The following is a 20,956-nucleotide window of genomic DNA, read 5'->3' as shown; positions in this document are numbered from 1 at the left end:
ACCATATAAGCTAATATGTAGCTTGCGTTTGCTACTGCTTCAGCTCATATCTCAGGTATTCTAGCTCATGATTCAGCCAAAATGTTCATATTTTCCATTTTCCAGGGCTAATGTTTCTGCTATGTTATATCAGCTAGTATTTCAGCTAGCATGTCAACTAAATATGTAGCTAATATTTATTTTTTTAATAATAATATTATTTTAGTTGAAGTTTTTGATAATACAACAGCAGATATTTTAGCTAGTATTTCAACTTGTATATTGGCTTATAATTAAGCTGAAATTATACAGCTAGTTTTAATTAAATATGTTAAATATTTCAGCTATGTTTTTACTAATGCCTCAGCTAGCACATCAGTGTTTTATATAATAAATTTAGGCAAGACAGGATCTGATTACTTTCATTAAAGTGAAACTGTTGTGCTGTTATGGACTAGAAACAAATGCAAATTTAAGGTGAAATAGAAAATTCGAACATGCATCCAAGTGTTCGCCTCATCTCTCAAACTGTGGAGGTGTTGAGTAATCTTGCTGATTTCTGACATTATGATTAATTGTTATTTATAACGTATAAACTGAATTTTGTTGTATAGATCATTTTAAACAACTTTTAATATATTCTTAATAATTTTATTTGTGTTACTAGTCCATCGCATTTATTTTGGTTCAGGTTGGTTTTGGAATCTGCTGCTGTTAGACTGGATCAGAGAAACTCACAAAGTGTGTGTGTGTGTGTGTGTGTGTGTGTGTGTGTGTGTGTGTGTGTGTGTATGTGTATGTGTGTGTATGTGTGTGTGTGTCTCAGTGAGGAGAGAGAAGTAGAGAGAAAGCAGATACAGGAAGCGCCGTCAGGAGGGAAAAGCTAAGCTACGCATGTGCAGTACAGGCTCTTCCTGACAGGAAGTGACATCACTATTTATAACATGCTTCTGCCCGGCAACTCCGCTCTGACCATGTGCACTCACACACATGCATGTTCACACACCATTAGGTATTTGGTCTAGTGTAAAAGTTTAATTCAATGATCTACAAAATATTTCCACCTTAAAGAAGACCAGTGGCCCAAATCAGTCTGTTTGTGAAACTACAGGGAGTGAAACCAGAGCCGTTGGCGTTGTCGTAATGTTCAACATGGCGTCCGTTTACGAATAAAATATCTCCCTTTAACACAAAGAGCCTGGTTACGATACGAGCGGAGGAGGATCGACAGCTGTGTGGCGCTAGTGTGCAACCCATTCCCCATTCCTCATTCATAGAGATCGGAGCCTGGTCTCATGTGCCTGCAAATAACTGCCTGGTGGTGTTACAAAGATGGACTAGAAAATGGTCAAACCTTGCTGTGTTTGGGGCTGTAATGCCAAACTTGGCCATTTCCAACCCAACCCCACCGCTCCCCACCCCCACAGCTATGACCCCTGTCACAAAAAGGGAGGGTGGAGGCTAGCATGTGCTTCCTCTGGGTGCTTCCACCAGAACTCTTTAGACTGTCGCTAATGCAACACCACTGGAGCTCAGCATACTGGGAGAAGAATGCTAACTGCTAATTCTGTTGCGTCAGCTAACAGGCACGTGAGCTAGCTAGCATGGCGCTGACTGATAAGGGGTAGGGGAAGGACCATCCTACCCACCTCGAGAGAACACAGTCACACTCTCTGGGACTCCTGGTCGCGGATGGCTTTGGCATCACTGAGGTTTAAACCTGTCTTTTGATGATTTGGCTTTCTTCACTCTTTAAGGCACCTTAGACAGCCAGAGGCCCCTGGGCACTGGCCCCACTGGCCTGGTCAGTATTTCTTGCCTGGTCCTGGCGACCCAGTGCTAGGTATTACAAATCTGGTCTGACCTACTTTCTAGTAAAGAAACAGTATAGCAAGCATGATGTAGGTTTTTTCCCCTCTCTCTTTTTGTGTGTGTGTGTGTTTGTGTGTGTGCTGATGGCAACCCTCTGCAGTGGGTGCGTGTGATTCTACGTTCTTCCCCGCAGCTTCCACCCGTATGATCATGCGACTCCATGTGACGCTCGGCCCCAGAGCCCCTGGAGTTTTAGCTCCATCATTTAAAAAACACAAAGTTCCTGAGCTCAGCTATTGCTGGACCACAATTCCCTGCAGGTCCTGTGACCTCTAAAGCATAATAACCAATCAGCTGAGAGTTCTAAATTTGGACTGAAGTGCAGATATAGGGGGAGGGGGTGAGCTGGTTGGACCTAGGTTTTTGTGAGGATGATGTAACATTGGACCTTAGAGCTTTAACCAGTCCTAAGGTTTTGATCTAAACCCAGGTAACCCGGCACCAGTTCTGTCTGAATCCCGCTGTCGCCCGGCACCAGTTCTGTCTGAATCCCGCTGTCGCCCGGCACCAGTTCTGTCTGAATCCCGCTGTCGCCCGGCACCAGTTCTGTCTGAATCCCGCTGTCGCCCGGCACCAGTTGAGAACCCAACGTTAGGTCGATCCAGTCAGTGTGTGTCAGTATAAAGTTTTTTAATGGAGAATTGTTTTTGTGGTGGGTTTAATTAATTATTTTAATCATTTTTTTAACATCTAATTTGAGGTATAGGACTCTTTGCAACAGACAGGACAGAATTATGCTTGGTCTGTGAGAGAAGAGAGAGAGGTGTGTGTGTGCGAGAGAGGGAGAGAAGAAGGTGTGGATCAGCTTTAGCAGGGATTGGGGAGGTAATCAGGATCAGGACAAAAATACCTACAGGAGATGTTGGTGGAGGACATTTACAGCAGTACGACTGCATTGTCTCATTTTACTGCTACGTTTTTAAATAATATTTAAAGCGATGTTGTTTGTTGCGATGTTGTGTGTGTGTGTGTGTGTGTGTGTGTATATGTGTGTGTGTATGTGTGTATATATATATATATATATATATATATATATATATATATATATATATATATATATATATATATACACACACACACACACACACACACACACACACGTGTGTTTAACCTTACCTAGTAAAACAGCTAGGGCTTTCTTTTGGTACTTTAGAATGAACAGCTCACATGACCCACTGCCCTCTTTAACAACACACACACACACACACACTTCTCTGTTAACTTAATCAGCTTAAGATTTAGTTGGTACAATATTGTCAGAGTAAATTAACAAATTAATTCATGTCTGAAAATAATTGCATATACACTCACTAGCCACTTTATTAGAAACTACCTCCCTTTTGCCTTCACTCAACATAAACCTTATATTTACAATTATGTTAGTTCTGATCTAAAAATATTCTCAAGTAATATGACCTGCGGAGTTATGTGGACAGATTATATATAAATAAAAAAACTCTTTTGTTTTTGTTTGTTTTTTTCTTCTTTCTTCAAAAACTGTTCATATTGGGGACACATTCTGGTGGGCAGGTTGTGGGACAGTTTTAGGCTGGCAGTCCTGCCCATTCAGTCTTGTAAGCTTGGAATGTTGGCCTTTAAAGGCGGACAAGAACACCAGAATAGCAGAAGAACTGAACTGATTTCTGTTATTATATACACATATTAGATAATACTATACTACTGTTATTATTGTGCTTTACATTTGTTTAAATAGTAAATAAATGTACATAAATGTTTTAAAGTAAATAAGCCTAACAATTTCTACCTATAGTTTGTGTAGAGCTGGCCGATATGGGAAAAGGTTATATCCAGATATTTAAAGATTTTTTTTTTTATGCTATACAATATTAATCGTAATATTTTGTCATATAGAGTAAATGCAGCAACAATGTAACATTTTTAACAACTGCTTTCCAAATACTCTCCCATACTGAGCATCGTGATTTTTACTCAAAACACTTAATTCAATTAAATAAGACTGATCACACGGTTTGTAATGAAATGTGCAGTGCTTAGGATGTCCAAACTTTAGCACTTTTTTATTTATTTATTTATTTTTTATTTTTATTTTTTTTACCTAAGACTGTAAGTCAATATACCTTTTTGCCCACCCGTGTGTGTGTGTGTGTGTGTGTGTGTGTGTGTGTGTGTGTGAGAGAGAGAGAGTGTGAGTCGCTTTCACTTGGGGGTGAGACAAGACTGTGAGAGAGGAGAAAGAAAGTGTGTGTGTGTGTGTGTGTGTGTGTGTGTGTGTGTGTGTGTGTGTGTGTGTGTGTGTGTGTGTGTGTGTGTATAGAGTGGTCCCAACAGTGCTGCTGTTAGGAAGCTGTTTACTGTGTATATCTCTCTCCGCTGACGTCGGCTCTCTCAACAATGTCATCCAATTTCCTGTTTTTCACTTCAGTGGAGAGTCTCTGCAGAGAAAGAGAGCGAGAGAGAGAGAGAGAGGGATGTATAGGCGCGAGTGCGGTAGAAAGACAGGATGCCGAGTGTGAGGCGGTTCTGTAGAACAGTAGAGCTGCTCACTTCAGCTTCTGACTCAGGATCTGATTCTGACTCAGTTTCTAATTTAGATTTTGTGTCCAATTCTGATTCAGTTTTGATTCTGAACCTGATTCTGATTCTACATCCAATTTTGATTCTACGTCTGATTCCTGATTCAATTATTTTTCTAATTGTGATTCTAATTTTAAAGTGATGGCCTGTAAGTTTAGGGGATTTGAGGATTTAGAGACCTCTTTGGTGAGAATGTGTAACTGCACTGAGCATACGGAGGAGTACCGTTTAAAACGTTTGTTGTGGTGCAGTCTCCTTTTAGAAGTAGATGAATCGGATCATTACAAGTTTACATTCCTTCAGTCAGTGGAGTCATTCAGAGTGTAGGAAATGATGTAGGAGAATTATATACTGTTGTCAGTCTTAAATGATGTCATAAGAAACTGCATTCTGTGTTTCAGCATATTGTTTTGTTCATTTAGGATGAAATACCATCACAATGTAGAGAGTGATTACGTCCAACAAAACATTTCATTTGCTCTTCAGGTGATACAGTAATACTGTACTATACTGTAACACAGGTACACAGAATCAATAGCAGTGATAATCTGGTTGCCTGTTTCAGTAGCTAGTCATTAAAATAAAATATCTTGACTGCTCAGCAAGAAAAAAGCCACCTCAGCATCACTTTCGAATCCTTTCAGGTCGCAACGCTCTTGTCTTCTTTCAAAAGTCAAGCCAACGTTTATCCTGGTTTTAGCAAGGTTTCATGCCCTCTTTTGGCTCACCAGCTCTCTTTATTTCTGGTTTGTTTGGTTTGACAGTGGGTGAATGAGCAGATTGAGTTTGCCGTTCCGTTAGCTTCGTGTTCGCAGTAGCCGTTCTGTTTAAATGGCCACCATTAGCTGTGCTGCGGTTGCTCAGGTAACCAGCAAAAGGTGCCAGATCCTCTTTCAGAGGTTGTGGATGTGACGTAAGTACATAGAGACAAGGGACATGGCCAGAAAAACTCCTGCGAAAACCTGCCAGACCACTCTGCGTTTAGAATGAGTATATGAGAGGTTGCAGGGATGGTCGCAACAGCACATTGATTCTGATATTTTGTCCCTTCTTCCCTTAGGAATACTACTGCTTTCCGTTTAAACAATTTAAACACTTTAATTTAGAGCCTGATTCTGATTTTAATATTGAGTCTTAGGCTGCTTTTGGTTCTGCTCATTTTTGTTCTAAACCCATTTCTGATTCGACGTTTGATTTAGCGTTGATTCTGATTTAATACTTTCAATTCTGATTTTGATTGTGAGTCTGATTCTGATTCTTAGTCTTGTTTTGGTTGAATTTGAGTCTGATTGTAATTTTGATTTTATATCTGATTTTGATTCTATTATTGATTTTAATTGTGACTCAGATTCTGGCTTGGATTGGTTCTGCATCTAATTCTGTGTCATTAGCTTGGTGCTAACTGGGTGTCTGAATCATCACACTGTCATTTTCATTTGTGCAGCGGACCAACGGCCTGGGGAAGAGAGATAATATTTATAATTTTGTAATGAATATAATTTATGTATGTTTATTGCTATTTTTTTGGTTTTAACAAGACACAACACACGCAACACAACTCCGATCCTAATCCTAACTCCTTATCTTCTTACAGACATGAGATTCTTCTTGAGATTCTTCTTACAGACATTAACGTGAGATGGGCTGAAAGTTTGCTTTTTGTACTTTCTACACTGTTTCTCCACGTATTTCAGTAACACTACGAGTGAATTAATGTAAGCCTACGTCATCACTTTATTACTGTTGTGTAGGGGTTAAAGGTCAGTATGGAGTAAGTTGCTGTGGCAAGTCTGACTGCATTCCAGAAACGTCTGATCTGAGTGTGAACGCATCCTAAAGCATCTTGACTGATGAGTCAGGGGCGGGGCGAGCAGAGCGGAGCGTTCAGATTTCAGTGAGTGATTTAGTTGTAGTGCCTCACAGTAAATGTGTAATTCGGGTGTCCTGATTCAGAGTACTGTAAGTGATTCAAGCTGCGTCTTACGGACGACAAAATATGATGCAAAAGCTCCGCCTCCTAACACTGGCAGTCTTTGACCTCAAAATGCACTATTCTTCTATTATTAATCTGCCATGAATTGTTCCGTATCTGTCATGAATGTAGTATTGACTATGAATGATTCAGTATCTACTATGAATTATTCAACTTTCAATGAGTGATTCCGTATCTACTGTAAATTCCTCAGTGTCCATTTTATATGATCCCATATCCACTATGACTTATGACGTATGCACTATGAATTGTTTAGTAACTACTGTGAATTATTCATTATCCACTATGAATTATTCATTCGCCACTATAAAATATTTGGAAACGGATTATTCAGCGTCCACTGTCAAATATTTGATAACTCTTAGGAATTATTCAGCATCCACTATGAATTATTCAGCGTTGACCACGAAATGTTTGGGAACTACTGAACTACTGAATTGTTAAGCATCCAGTATGAAACTGTTGTGTGAGTTATGTAATTCTGAGAGTGATGCGTTTTGACCGTATTGCCATCACACCTCTGAGTGTGTGCACACGTGTGTATGTGTGTTTCTTGTGAATTCTCTGTTTACCGTGGAGGTCCTGTAGGGATGCTGCTCCGCTAGGGGCCTGTTTCCATGGTAACAGACCCCTGTGCGGGCGGCTGGGTGAGCCTCAGCGTCAGCATTTCACAACTTTTCCCACTTCACCCTTTTTAACCCACTTCCGCTGCATTGTGGTTGTGTGTGTCTGTGTGTGTGTGTGGTTTGTGTGATGCTGATTTGAATGGTAATGTGTTTCAGGTTCTGAATTTCTGTTCATTTTCATTTCAGAGCTCGCTGACCGAGGTGCAGTTTGGACGGATGAAGTTATATGAAGATCAGCTTCAGGTAGCACACCAGTCTGTGTGTGTCTGTTTGTGTCTCTGTGTTTGTTTGTGTGTGTGTGTGTTTGCTGTGTTCTGTAATTAGGGCCTCATGACAACTTGTTTACTGTTATAGATTTTTGCGTTTCTTTCTTTGGTATTTACAGATGAGCTTCTAACTAATCACAGCTGCTGACTTATTTTGAAATTTGTAGATTTTTGATATATATCAAAAATCTACAAATTTCAAAAGTTCAACCCTAAAGATTACATTGCTATATTCTGCATCTAATCTATTTTAAAAAGTTTAATAATAATAGATAATTAAATAGATCATTTGAAAGCCCGCACTGCATATAAAAAACACCCTCAAAATAAGTCAGCAGCTAAGATTAGTCAGTAAACAAACATCGTCATTGGTTAGAAGCTCATCTGTAAATATCAAATTAAGAAATGCAAAAGTATGTATTATATAACAGTAAATGTGTGTATGTATGTATGTATATCATGTTGCACTGTGCAGCCTTGATTAAAATAAGTGGAGTCAAAATATAACTTTTTGGGCTTAACCAGCAAAGGAAGATTGTGGATAGAGCTTAAAAAAACTGCTTTAAGATACTACATCTCAGAACCAGGGGCCTTCAGCAAAGACTACAAGACCTGAGAGACTTTGAGCTACAATAAGCATTTGCAAGCTGTGATTTCTGCCAAAGTGGGTGTTACTTAGTCCTTAGCTGTGACGAAAACGGAATTGTCCATAAAGATTCAGGATCAGAGCACCCCTAATATTAATAAAGCTGGCACTGATTATTGTGCAGGCCTGCTCTGGACCCACTAATAATTGGGCTTGCTGCATGGGAAAGCTTGGCTTGTGTGTGTGTGTGTAGTCCCCCAGTCAACTGCAGCAGCTGAAATCCCCGCAGTTACTATAGCAACCAAACCAAACAGTAACAGGGAACGTGCCTTAATGAACAATAGTTCTTATAGGAGCAGAGTACTTTGGGGTGTGTGTGTGTGTGAAAGAGAGAGAGTGTGTGTCGTCACGAGTAGTGTGACGTCTACACTCTTTGGTAGTTGAATAACTCTTTATTACACACACACATTCACACACACACACACACAGGGCTCAGTGTATCATGTGCTGCACAGGGAACAGAACCACTTTCTGTGTGTGTCTGTGTGTGTCTGTGTGTGTCTGTGTGTGTCTGTGTGTGTGTCCTATTGATGCATTATTCCCTGTGAGCTGCTGCCAGGCTTAGACTGAATGTGTGAAACTAACAGCTAAAGCATAGTAGTGTGATCTGTGCTTACAGATGATGCTCTAGTATGGTTATATCTGCACTTATGAATGAAGCCCTAGCACAGTTACTGTATTGCTTACAAAGGAATTTCTAGTATGGTTGGTTCTGGGCTTAGATCTGCAGCTCTAGTACAGTTAGGTTTGGGCTCAGATGGGATTCTCTAACGCAGTTGGGTCTTGGCTCAGATCGGATGGTGTAGCACAGGTCTGGGCTTAGATCTGATGCTCTAGCATGGTTAGATCTAGGATTAGGGATAAAGCTCTAGTGCAATTATGGATTCAGTTCCAGTATGGTTTGATCTGGCGCGATTAGGTCTGGAGCTCAGATCTGATGCTCTGGCGCGATTAGGTCCGGGGCTCAGATCTGATGCTCTGGCGCGATTAGGTCCGGGGCTCAGATCTGATGCTCTGGCGCGATTAGGTCCGGGGCTCAGATCTGATGCTTTTCAGATCTGAAGCATGTTAAGGTCCGGGGCTCAGATCTGATGCTTTTCAGATCTGAAGCGTGTTAAGGTCCGGGGCTCAGATCTGATGCTCTAGCGCGATTAGGTCCAGGCTCAGATCTAAAGCTCTAGCGCGTTTAGGTCCGGGCTCAGATCTGATGCTCTAGCGCCTTTAGGTCTGGATTAGGGATATAGCTCTACTGTGATTAGGGATTCAGTTCTAGTACAGTTTGATCTGGGATTACGGACATGGCTCTAGTTCAGTTACATCTATGCTTTTGGATAAACCCCTAGCATGGTTAGATCTGTGCTTATGGATGAAGAAGCTCTAGTAAATGATTCAGTCTAAAATGAGTCTTTTCACTAAAGTTGAAAAACTTGGTGACTTTTTTTTTTCACCAAACTTTGCAGCTCCTCCTGACCTTAGACTTTGGACAGTTGCTTTTGCCGAATGTTCCACTTTATAAGCAGCAGCAGTTCTAAAACTCGACGTGAAAACGCTACTAATAAAATTAATAATTAATCAATGAAGTTGGGCGTTATTGCTCAACATTTGGCTAAAGTCAGCTGCACCGTACCGAGGCGTGCCCACACTGTGCAAATACCCGGAGCTGAGCCTAAAATCTAATCTGCTGCAGTAAATCAGATATAGTCCATTAGTGCAGCTCCACTGTAAAATTTTCTAAACAGCAACTAATGCATTAATAAAGGCTACTTTAATTCAAATATAAACATTTTATTAACACCTAATATATTGTAGCTGTCACACACAAACCTTGTATATCCATTTTTTATTTTATTTATTTATTTTTTTATTTAATCTGCAAGTTTATATTCTATAAAATGTTCATGATGAATTGACCCATAGATATGCCCCAAAATTACTTGGAGTCATTAATAAATAATAACTATTTTTGTATTGCTTTTTTTCAGACATAAAAATGCAGCTCAACATAAAAATTAAATAAAACATGAAAGACATTAATATAAAACACACATAACCTTTTACTTTAATAAAAAATACACAGTCATGTCAGAATATTTTGACCAACCTTGGCTTTCATGACACTAGCGAGACGTGGCATGGACTGTATTAAGTGACTGAAGGTGTTCATTATAGAGGTTAACTGGACCACAGTGGTGCATTGATTGCTCTGTACCACTCGCCAGAGTCACCGTTCCCCTCTGGCATCAATGGTCCTTGAGGCATCACTGTTTCTGAGTTTCATGAGATGTTACCACCCTTCGTCCGGCCCTGTTTTGAACCTAGTCAAATCGAGTCCTTTGCCCATGATGATTGTTTTGCTCCAACTGACTGGTGTGCTCGCTTATTTATATTTGCAGTAAACCAGATCACGTGGCATCTGTGATGTCCCAGGTAGAGTTCATTCCAAAGCAAAGGTGGTCATGATGTTCTGATATCTTAAAATGGAAATACATATAAATCAGCTGCTTTTTAGAAGTAGTAAACTACTACTTCCTGAATTTCATCCTGGAAACATTCAGTAAAGCAGCACTTCTAAAAGCAGAATTTGGAAACGATTCTGTCAGGCGTATGTAGGTGCTGATCCATTGACAGGCCAGTATGGCTTCTGTAGCAGCTGTAATCAGTCAGTTGTCGTTTTAGGTTATCGAGTGAAACTAATTTTTGGGGTCTAAACGCAGAAAAACAAAAGCATGGTATGATTTTATCACAAATTTCAAAAGACCACAGATACAGTCGATCAGCCAAGACATGTTTGGTATCTGCTGTGAGTGGCTTTAGTTTAAAAAAGGAGATGCTAGGCTAATGTTGCTAACCAGCACTGGACTTGGACTGTTTTGTTTCCAAACTCGTCCCTTTAAACACATCCAGATCTCATTCGTTTGCGTCAAAAATGTATTGCATTTGATTCATGCATTTTAAAAATTTAAAAATTTCATAAAAAACTGGAACTACTTTATGATCCTCTACATAACGTCCCGCTTAATGGTGCCATTCCCCTTTCAAACTGGACCACAGTGCGTGGAGTGATACCACATCCTGTGCTGTAGTAAAAGTAGTTCCAGTTACTCCACCGTTCAGCTCAGTGGAGAAGTGTATTTTTGTGATTATTTATAGGTTAAAGTAAGTCACACTGTGTTCTAAACCACATTCATTTATCTTGTCCAAACAAATAAAGATCTGACTGCATTCTGAGACGGGTTGAGAGAGATGTATTCATGAAGATGAGGTGACCATCTAGAAAGTCCCGTGTTTGTTAGCAACATGTTCTGCCAACATGTCCATGAAGCTCACGTCAGATACCAACATACATGTGTTTTGCATCAAGATCTGGTTCAAATGGTGAGCCGTGTTTAAATGTCAGGTAACACATCCTCAAACACACATACCAGTTTTACTTGGTGAATGTTCAGATGAAAGGAGACAAAAGGTCACTGACCTTCAGAGATCAGGCCATATAAACCTTAAATACTGACCACAGGGCAGCACAGAAGTTTAAAGGCAATGATGATCTATTTATGTCGTATTGTCCATCGTTAAAGAGCCCCATCCTACACCTCCCCACCCCAACCCCCTGCCAAGTTCCATTTATAACGTTCATGTGGTTTGATAAACCACAAGCAGCCGTTCAATTTTACACTACTATTTTCCAAATTTACTGTGAATATGGAGGAACTAAACTGCTGTAGGCTGAATGGGTGGGGCTAAACTGCTGTAGGCTGAATGGGTGGGGCTAAACTGCTGTAGGCCGAATGGGTGGGGCTAAAGTGCAGCAAGGCTGAATGGATGGAGCTAAACTGCTGCAAGACTGAATGGGTGGAGTTAAACTGCTGCAAGGCTGAATGGGTGGAGCTAAACTGCGGCAAGGCTGAATGGGTGGAGTTAAACTGCGGCAAGGCTGAATGGGTGGAGCTAAACTGCAGCAAGGCTGAATGGGTGGGGCTGAACTGCTGTAGCCTGAATGGGTGGGGCTGAACTGCTGTATTCTGAATGGGTGGTGCTGAACTGCTGTAGTCTGAATGGGTGGAGCGAAGCGATTGAAGGATGAATAATGTGGAGTTAAACTGCTGTAGTCTGAATGGGTGGGGCTGAACTGCTGTAGTCTGAATGGGTGGGGCTGAACTGCTGTAGTCTGAATGGGTGGGGCTGAACTGCTGTAGTCTGAATGGGTGGGGCTGAACTGCTGAAGGCTGAATGGGTGGTGCTGAACTGCTGTAGTCTGAATGGGTGGAGCGAAGCGATTGAAGGATGAATAATGTGGAGTTAAACTGCTGTAGTCTGAATGGGTGGGGCTGAACTACTGTAGTCTGAATGGGTGGGGCTGAACTACTGTAGTCTGAATGGGTGGGGCTGAACTACTGTAGTCTGAATGGGTGGGGCTGAACTGCTGAAGGCTGAATGGGTGGGGCTGAACTGCTGTAGTCTGAATGGGTGGGGCTGAACTGCTGTAGGCTGAATGGGTGGGGCTGAACTGCTGAAGGCTGAATGGGTGGGGCTGAACTGCTGAAGGCTGAATGGGTGGGGCTGAACTGCTGAAGGCTGAATGGGTGGGGCTGAACTGCTGTAGTCTGAATGGGTGGGGCTGAACTACTGTAGTCTGAATGGGTGGGGCTGAACTGCTGTAGTGATTGTTGTAACCGCCACAGTGTTTAGCTATTTAGTGTTTAGTGTGCCTGCATTGCCTTACATCGTCAGATCTCCTCTGGTTAATCCAGCTCTTTTTTTAGTTTAAATGATCAAAAAATAAACTAGTAATGAAAAGTCTCGCTCAGTTTAGGAAGGCTAGCACTGACTTAGCCCCACAGTGGCTCCTGGGTTCCTCGCGGACGCTCTGAGTGAAGCTCTTTTTACACTGTAGGTTTTTTCAGTACTCTGAGCAGAAGCTAAAAGCTAATAACAGGCTCATGGCATTCACAGCGCTGCTTTACCCATTGCAGGGTTAGCATAGGATTGCTTCTGCTTTTGTAAAACTGTGTGTGTGTGTGTGTGTGTGTGTGTGTGTGTGTGTGTGTGTGTGTGTGTGTGTGCGCAGTGATGTTCTTTAATTACTGTAGGAAAATGAAACTGAGTGATTTCCCTTTCCTGTTTTTGTCACCCGTCCTCACAGCTGACACATACGCACACACTCTTCTCTCTCTCTCTCACACAGCTGATCTACCTTCCGCACTCACGAGATCTCTCAGTGATTCTAACACTGACGTTATAACTGCAAAACACACACACACACACACACACACAGAGAGAGAGAGAGAGCCCAGGACAGGCAGACATTGTTTTGAAGCTAAAAGTGAATTTGAATCTTTTTTCTGTCACAATAACGTTTTCAGCTCTGTAGGATGATTCAGTGAACCCTTTTACTTAAAATCCACCAGTTACGTTTGATTCTGTTCCATTCAGTTAGATTCAGACAAACCGCTTTTCTGCTCCTGTTATTAGAATCGGAGTAGAAATGACGGATCCTTGTCCAGGCAGCATAGCTACCATAGAGTAACACCGGATCAACCTCCGAGCAACTATTGTTGGGTATCTGACCTGCTTCTCTAGTTTTCAGTGGGCGATACTAAGCTAACATGGCCAACAAACGCTGGACTCTGGATTTGTTTGCTTCATGAATCTGTCGAGAAACGACATGAATAAGTAATCCGTTCTGTGACCCCGTATGGACAATTCCAACATTTAAGCTAAAGCTGGATCTACACTACACTTTGTTGAGCCATTCTGCTTTTAAACTGGACCAAAGGGTGCAGAGTGACCACAAACTGTGCTGAGGTAAACTGCACTGCACCCTCTGCTGCACTGTTTCTCTGACCGTGTTAGCTAAGGTTAGCCTGTGCTGTCCTGAATTAAACCTGTGAGCTAGGGTTAGCCTATGTTAATTGATGGGGTATAAGCTTCCATTACTTAGCTATGTTAGCCTCACTACACCAATTTCTCTCTCTCTCTCTCTGTGTGTGTGTGTGTGTGTGTGTGAGAGAGCGAGAGAAAAAAGGAGAGAAAGAGAGCACATGATCAGCTCCTGCATGGTGTGTGTGTGTGTGTGTATGTATGTGTGTGAGAGAGTGACTCAGCTCTGAGTTGTTCCCATTTACGCATGAGGAGAGAGAGGCAGAGAATAAAGACAGGAATATGTGTGAGTGTGTGAGTGTGTGAGTGTGTGAGTGTGTGAGTGTGTGAGTGTGTGAGTGTGTGTGAGAGAGAGTGTGTGTGTGTGTGAGAGAGAGTGTGTGTGTGTGTGAGAGAGAGTGTGTGTGTGTGTGAGAGAGAGTGTGTGTGTGTGTGAGAGAGAGTGTGTGAGAGTGTGTGAGAGTGTGTGAGAGTGTGTGAGAGTGTGTGAGAGTGTGAGAGAGAGAGTGTGTGTGTGTGTGTGTGAGAGAGAGTGTGTGTGTGTGTGAGAGAGAGTGTGTGTGTGTGAGAGAGAGTGTGTGTGTGTGAGAGAGAGTGTGTGTGTGTGTGTGAGAGAGAGTGTGTGTGTGTGTGTGAGAGAGAGTGTGTGTGTGTGTGTGAGAGAGAGTGTGTGTGTGTGTGTGAGAGAGAGTGTGTGTGTGTGTGTGAGAGAGAGTGTGTGTGTGTGTGTGAGAGAGAGTGTGTGTGTGTGTGTGAGAGAGAGTGTGTGTGTGTGTGTGTGAGAGAGAGTGTGTGTGTGTGTGTGAGAGAGTGTGTGTGTGTGTGTGAGAGAGTGTGTGTGAGTGTGTGTGAGAGAGAGTGTGTGTGAGAGAGAGTGTGTGAGTGTGTGTGTGGCACTGCTGTAAATCTTTACACATCCCTTCATTTATTTATTTATTTAGAAATACTCTGAATTTGGGCACACAGTGGGCGGAGACGCCAGAGATTCTGCATATCTATGACCTTAAACAGAAGGTTGTCTCCAAGAAAGCCTATAGCACATTAATTAGCACTGGCGACATGCTAATCAGCGACAATGCAAATGTTGCTAACAAGCAATGCAAGCTTTTTGCCCACCAAATAGCGCTGGAACTACAATGCTATTGTAACTAACAATGGAAGCTTATACACCACCAATTAGCCCCACCAAGTAATGGAAACTTAATCACCACCAGTTAGTCTTGAAACTATGAGGCTAGCATAGCTTTTAGGTTATGGAAGCATGTACCCCAAAAATGTTTGTAGCTCTGGTTTGCTTGATGCTAATTGGGTGCAATTAATAAAGTGCTGGTAAGGAGTTTGGGGCTATGCTCAGTAGCAAAACACTCATAAAAGGTCCTATGCTGCTTGCTGCTGATTGACTGTAATTGCTGGTCTGTGATTGGTGGTTCTGTGTGTGTGGTTTCTTTCAGGTACTGTTAGTGTTTGCCAAAGACGACAGCCAGAGCAGCGGGTTCTGCTGGGCGTGCGAGCGAGCAAACTTCAGGGTGAGTGTGGCTCGCACGCCCGAGTCCGCGCTGCACAGCTTTCTGGAGAAACACCATGACCTCATCATCATCGACCACAGACATTCCAGAAACTTTGACGCTGAAGCACTCTGCCGGTAACGTTTCATAGAGTCCTGCTCAGATTCTCTCTGTCTCTCTATAATAATAATAATAATAATAATAATTATTATTATTATTATTATTATTATTATTATTATTATTATTATTGTTGTTGTTGTTAATATTAATATTTTTTATAATAATCATAATAATATTTTTCTCTCTTTTTAAGAATATGTATTTGGAAATAGTAACCTATTAAAATCTTCGAATTATTAGTGTCTACAAATAATAAAACAAAATATAAAATAACAAAACAAAAACAAGATCTCCAGTATATTTTGCATTTTTACTTGCTTGTAAGTGAATTCGTATTGCAGTTGTTGCTGCAGTTCTTTTCCACTCTTGCTAGCAGTATTACCAGAGGATTTTTCTCTTGAGCTGACCAAAGACTAAAGACACATTCAGACTTTAATGTCTGTAATATACTCCAGTTTGGTGTTAAACTAGTGTATACTAGATACTAGAGAAAGGAAATATTAACAGCTCAGCTTATCTGTCAGTATCTGCAATGCTGCTTCAAAGCCTGTCTCAAACTTGCTTTGGTTCAGATGCAGGAAAAGGAATCAAGTAAGTTAAGAAGTAAGAGAGTCAAACTCGATTTAGATTCAGAATGATTCAGAAAAAAAAAGTTTAAGGAATCGAATACAGGATCAGGTTTTTGAAACTCTGTTGAGATGCAGAATCTGACTCAGTTCAGATCAAAACTCGATACAAAAGAAGTTTCTTAGATTCGGTCACAGCTAGATGTGTGTGTGTGTGTGTGTGTGTGTGTGTGTGTGTGTGTGTGTGTGTGTGTGTGTGTGTGTGTGTGTGTGTGTGTGTGTGTGTGTGTGTGTGTGTGTGTGTGTGTGTGTGTGTGTGTGTGGTAGGTATCTGGTTTAGTCATGTGTTAGTGAGTAACTGGAAGAGTGTGGCGTCTCTGCTGCTCTATCTTTAGATTCAGCCCAACCAAAACACTCTTTCTCGCACACTCACAGACAGAGGGAATTGTGTGTGTGTATTACAGTAATGTTAGTGTTGATGAACATAGCAGTGGTAAGTCAGGGCACTGCTGACCTAACCAGTCCACCCACTGCTCCCATCGGTTACTTTACTACTGTCAGACTGGATCAGCCAGGGTCTGTCTGTCTGTTTTAAGGACAATATGGAAAATAACTTGTTTTTCTGAACCTCACACACATTCCTTTATAGTCATAAATTTATAGTAGATTTGCAGAATGGCTTTAACTTGAATCAGCTATAGGATCAAACCTGATTAACTCATCATAGAATTAACCTGATACTCAAATTCGATTTAAATGCAGAATTCAGTCTTGATTCTGAGACAGGATCACACTCAATTCAGATACAGGACTTATATATGTATATATGTATGTATGTGTAGAGTGTGTAACCGTGTGTGTGTGTGAATTTTTTGTTTTCAGCTCCATCCGAGCACTGAGCTCCTCTCAGAACACTGTTATTGTTGCTGTTGTGAAAAGGTGGGTACACACACACACACACACACTCACTCACACAAACAACGTACTTGCACATAAGTACACACACACACTAAGAAGACACTTCTGTTGGTATAGTGAAATAATATTTGCTTTGTACAGTATTACAAAGCATCCTTGGGATTGTGTTGTTTTGTTTGTAGGCCGGACCGTGAAGAAGCCACTGTGATGCCTCTACTATCTGCTGGATTTAACAGGGTGAGTGTGAGGCTACTAAAACTTTTGCAATACAGCCTGACGTTCATCATACTGCGTTTAAAACTAATACAATGGAGGGTAGGCATTGACCTCATGTTCTCGCTGAAACACGCCCCCTTTTGTTGGACTGAGTGGCAACTTTCTGCAACACGCCTGCTTTATTAAGGAAAACGTCTAAACCTGAAAGGAAACAACATTGTCTGCTCAAGTTAAAGATTGTTGGACTCAACATCAATCCAACAAAATGTACATCAATGTGTAGCCAGGAACATCCAGCTAACTGAGGTTTGATTCACAACCGTTTAGAGGATAAAACCTCATACCTGAGAGCTCAAAGTCGACTGTTTCATTTGGGTTTTGCTTGCTTGCAATTTTAATCAAACTTAGCATGTCACTACTGTGGGCTTGTTTAGGTTTAGGTTTAGGGATGAAGCTAAGGTTAGCTCTAGGTTAGGTTAGGGTTAAGATGAGGATCATGTTTAGGATTAGATTTAGGTTTTGGGTTAAAGTAAAGGTTAATGTTGTAGGATCCTGAGTGGCGCAGTGGTTCTATTGTTTGCTCTATCCTTGGGGGCTAGCAGATTCAATTGATGGTTAAGATTAAGTTTAGGGTTGGAATTGAATCTGAGACCTGTAGACTCTGCACTAAGGCTAAGACTAAAGAAGGGGTTTCTGTACTACTGCACCTGACTGTGTGTTTGTGTGTGTGTGTAGCGATATGTTGAAAACTCCAACATGATGGCCTGCTACAACGAGCTCATCCAACTCCACCACGGAGAGATACGCTCCCAGATCAAACTCAGGTAACACACAGACACTCACTTACAGTATACATGTACTGTAGGTGCCATATCAGTTCAGGTCTGCTGGATTAGCATCAGTAAGTATCAGCAGTAAGATATCATAATGACCGAAGGCTCTGAGGCTTCTGAGTGGCGGAGCTGTCTAAACGTTGTCTCGGTCATTGAGAGGTGGTGTCACAGCCATCTGTGGCTGGAAGTTTGAGGGAGCATAACTGGCCTCACTGTCTTAGGGTGGGTAGGATGGCCCTCCCATCTCTGTCACACAGTATGATGCTAGCCAGCGTGGGCGTCTGTTATCTTACCTAACTGAATGAACAGTTAACACGTTCAGCTTCAGTAGCATTATGCTAGCGACAGTTTGAGAATGTGGTGGAATTTCATGTGAGAAAATGATATATAAAGTCTGTGTCTGTGCTTGTTCTTTTAGAGCCTGTAATGCTATTTTCACGGCTCTGGAACAGAGCCAGGATGCCATCGAGATCAGCAATGAAGATCAGCTAATACAGGTGAGTGTATATCTGTGTGTGTGTGTGTGTGTGTGTGTGTGTGTATATATATATATATATATATATATATATATATATATATATATATATATATATATATATATATATATATACATACATACAGTGATCAGCCATAACATTAACACCACTGACATATATGGATACATTAGGCAGTAAGAGAATGGTCAGTTCTTGAAGATGATGATGTGTTAAAAGAAGGAAAAGTGAGCAAGCAAAAGAATCTGAGACGCTTTAACAAGGGCCAAATAATGATTGCTAAACAACCGGTTCAGATCATCTCCGAAACATCAGGCAAGTCTTGTGGAGTTTGTCTGGTATGCAGTGGTCAGTACCTACCAGTCGTAGTCCAGGAAAGGACAACCGTTAAATGGGCAAAAGGAAAGTAGGTATCCTGGGCTAATTGATGCGATCCATGGAGGCCCCACTTCAACTTACATGACTTGTAAGAATCTGCTGCAAATGTCTTGGTGCCAGATACCATAGGATGTCTTCAGTGGTCTTAAAGAGTCTATGCCTCAACTGGTCAGAGCTGTTGTGGTGGCACAATGAGGACCTTCTTAATATTAGGCATGTGGTGATAATATTATGGCTAATGTACAGAAATACAATTACACTTACGCCTTGTTTCTGTGTGTTTCTTCTGCTCTCAGTATGTTAACCCTGCATATGAGAGTGTGATGGGGTACCAGCAGGGGGAGCTGATGGCCAAGGAGAACGTCGAAGTGCCTAAAAGTGAGAAAAACAAACCCGACCTGCTGGAGAGCATCAACAACTGCATCCACAAGGGCAAGGTGAGGGGGCGGAGTCAACACACTTGTGAGCATACATATATATGTGTGTGTGTGTGTGTGTGTGTGTGTGTGTGTGTGTGTGTGTGTGTGTGTTTAAAAGTAAAGGCTGCACATCAGTAGAAGCGGTGCTCAGTGTGAAAGCACTTCACACAGCAGAAAGGTCACACACACATACGCACACACACACTTGAAACAGTCTGTCCAGCTGTAGGGAAGCAGATCAAACGGGCCGAGTGGCTATTTTACTCCAGCGTGACCATCACCAACACCCCCCGCCTCCTGTCGTCAGCCCCCCCCCACCCCCACTGTCGATCTGATTATTGATCGGAGCAGAATAGTGATCTAATCCTCCCAACACCCGGACAGCGTTTATGCTTAAATCACTGCAAAAATAAAATCACAAAAAACCCATAACAGGAGCGTCGGTTTCTGTTCTGTGTCGTTTAGAACACAGATTTACTTTAGTCTATAAACGCCAAGATAAACTTCACAGAGCTGAACAGCAAAGTAACTGGAACTACTTTTACCACAGCACAGTATGTGGTATCGCTCCACTTGAAAGCAGAATAGCACTACATTATGCTAATAATAACATGGTTTCAGTTTTAGCTTAAATGTAAAAAAAAAAAAAAAAAAAAAAAAAAAAAGGGCACCATAACATGCATTTATTGTGTTTTTATGTTTAAATAGTAAGTATGTGGTTTTGGTTTGTGTGAAAAAGGCTTTACAAAGTGTTTTACAAGCCTGTCATTTTGCCTCAGAATGAAACATGCTGGTTTGTCTTTTATGCTGGGGTTGTGTGGGAAAAAAATGGTTTTTCGGCACTGTGACGGCTCACAGAAGCCACGTAGCATAGCATACCATAGCTCAGCCTTGTTTTTAGCACCGAAACGAGACTTTAACTGTAATTATTCCTGAGTCTTGCCAGATAGCTGTCCTTCCAGTATACTCCCAGTGCAGTGTGTGATTAGCTAGCTGAAACGATTGTAGCTGGTCGGCTAGCGTTAGTTTTTAACCTAGCTTTTTTTTTTTCAGCAGTTTAGGGTTTTGGAATTGGCCTGTTTTATACGTCTGTTTTGGTTATGCTGGATTTTCTTTTAATTAAGAAAACAGTGTTTGAGGTTCACAGTTGGTCACTTCTGTGTACCGAACTTTGAGTGTGTTTTTATGGAAAAATGAAAGAAACTGATGTTTCTGTGTGTGTTTACAGGAATGGCAGGGTCTTTATTATGCCAAAAAGAAGAATGGAGACAGTGTCCAGCAGAATGTGAAGATAACACCTGTCGTTGGACAGGGAGGGTGAGCGTCTGACCCTTCTCCTACTAATATCTTTACAGAGCATTTCTGTATTATAATGTCTGATCTCTGACCTCTCTCCTGCAGTAAAGTCAGACACTATGTGTCCATAAACAGGCCTTTAAATGACAATAACAAGGTAGGAACAACCCCATATGCACACACACAGACACACACATGCACGCGAACACACGTGGGTCATGAGTGTACCCCAGGGATCTTCACTTGCCACCCAGCTCTAATAGTGACATTTACTGCAGTTGCTAACTGATTGACTAGGATGTTGAATCCGAATATCAGAAAATGAAAGTGCTCATTAAACAGGGCTCTTTTTAACGCAGCATTATCTTAGTTTTGACTGGCCTTTTAAAATGAAAT

General features: G+C 41.5%; 1 protein-coding gene across 1 annotated transcript in view; it reads left to right on the top strand.

The window, feature by feature from the left end:
• Nucleotides 1–20,956, top strand: part of pde8a (phosphodiesterase 8A) — a 42,122-nt gene that overhangs the window by 12,672 nt on the left and 8,494 nt on the right. The window contains exons 2-10 of the mRNA XM_072694758.1: nt 7,213–7,269; nt 15,267–15,457; nt 16,889–16,945; nt 17,107–17,161; nt 17,876–17,964; nt 18,392–18,470; nt 19,142–19,282; nt 20,493–20,581; nt 20,666–20,717. Of these exons, the coding sequence (XP_072550859.1) occupies nt 7,213–7,269; nt 15,267–15,457; nt 16,889–16,945; nt 17,107–17,161; nt 17,876–17,964; nt 18,392–18,470; nt 19,142–19,282; nt 20,493–20,581; nt 20,666–20,717 (810 nt within the window). The remainder of the gene's footprint in view (nt 1–7,212; nt 7,270–15,266; nt 15,458–16,888; nt 16,946–17,106; nt 17,162–17,875; nt 17,965–18,391; nt 18,471–19,141; nt 19,283–20,492; nt 20,582–20,665; nt 20,718–20,956) is intronic.

This window comes from Salminus brasiliensis, chromosome 13, assembly GCF_030463535.1.
Source record: "Salminus brasiliensis chromosome 13, fSalBra1.hap2, whole genome shotgun sequence".
NCBI lineage: Eukaryota > Metazoa > Chordata > Actinopteri > Characiformes > Bryconidae > Salminus > Salminus brasiliensis.
This window is presented reverse-complemented; position numbering and strand designations above follow the sequence as displayed.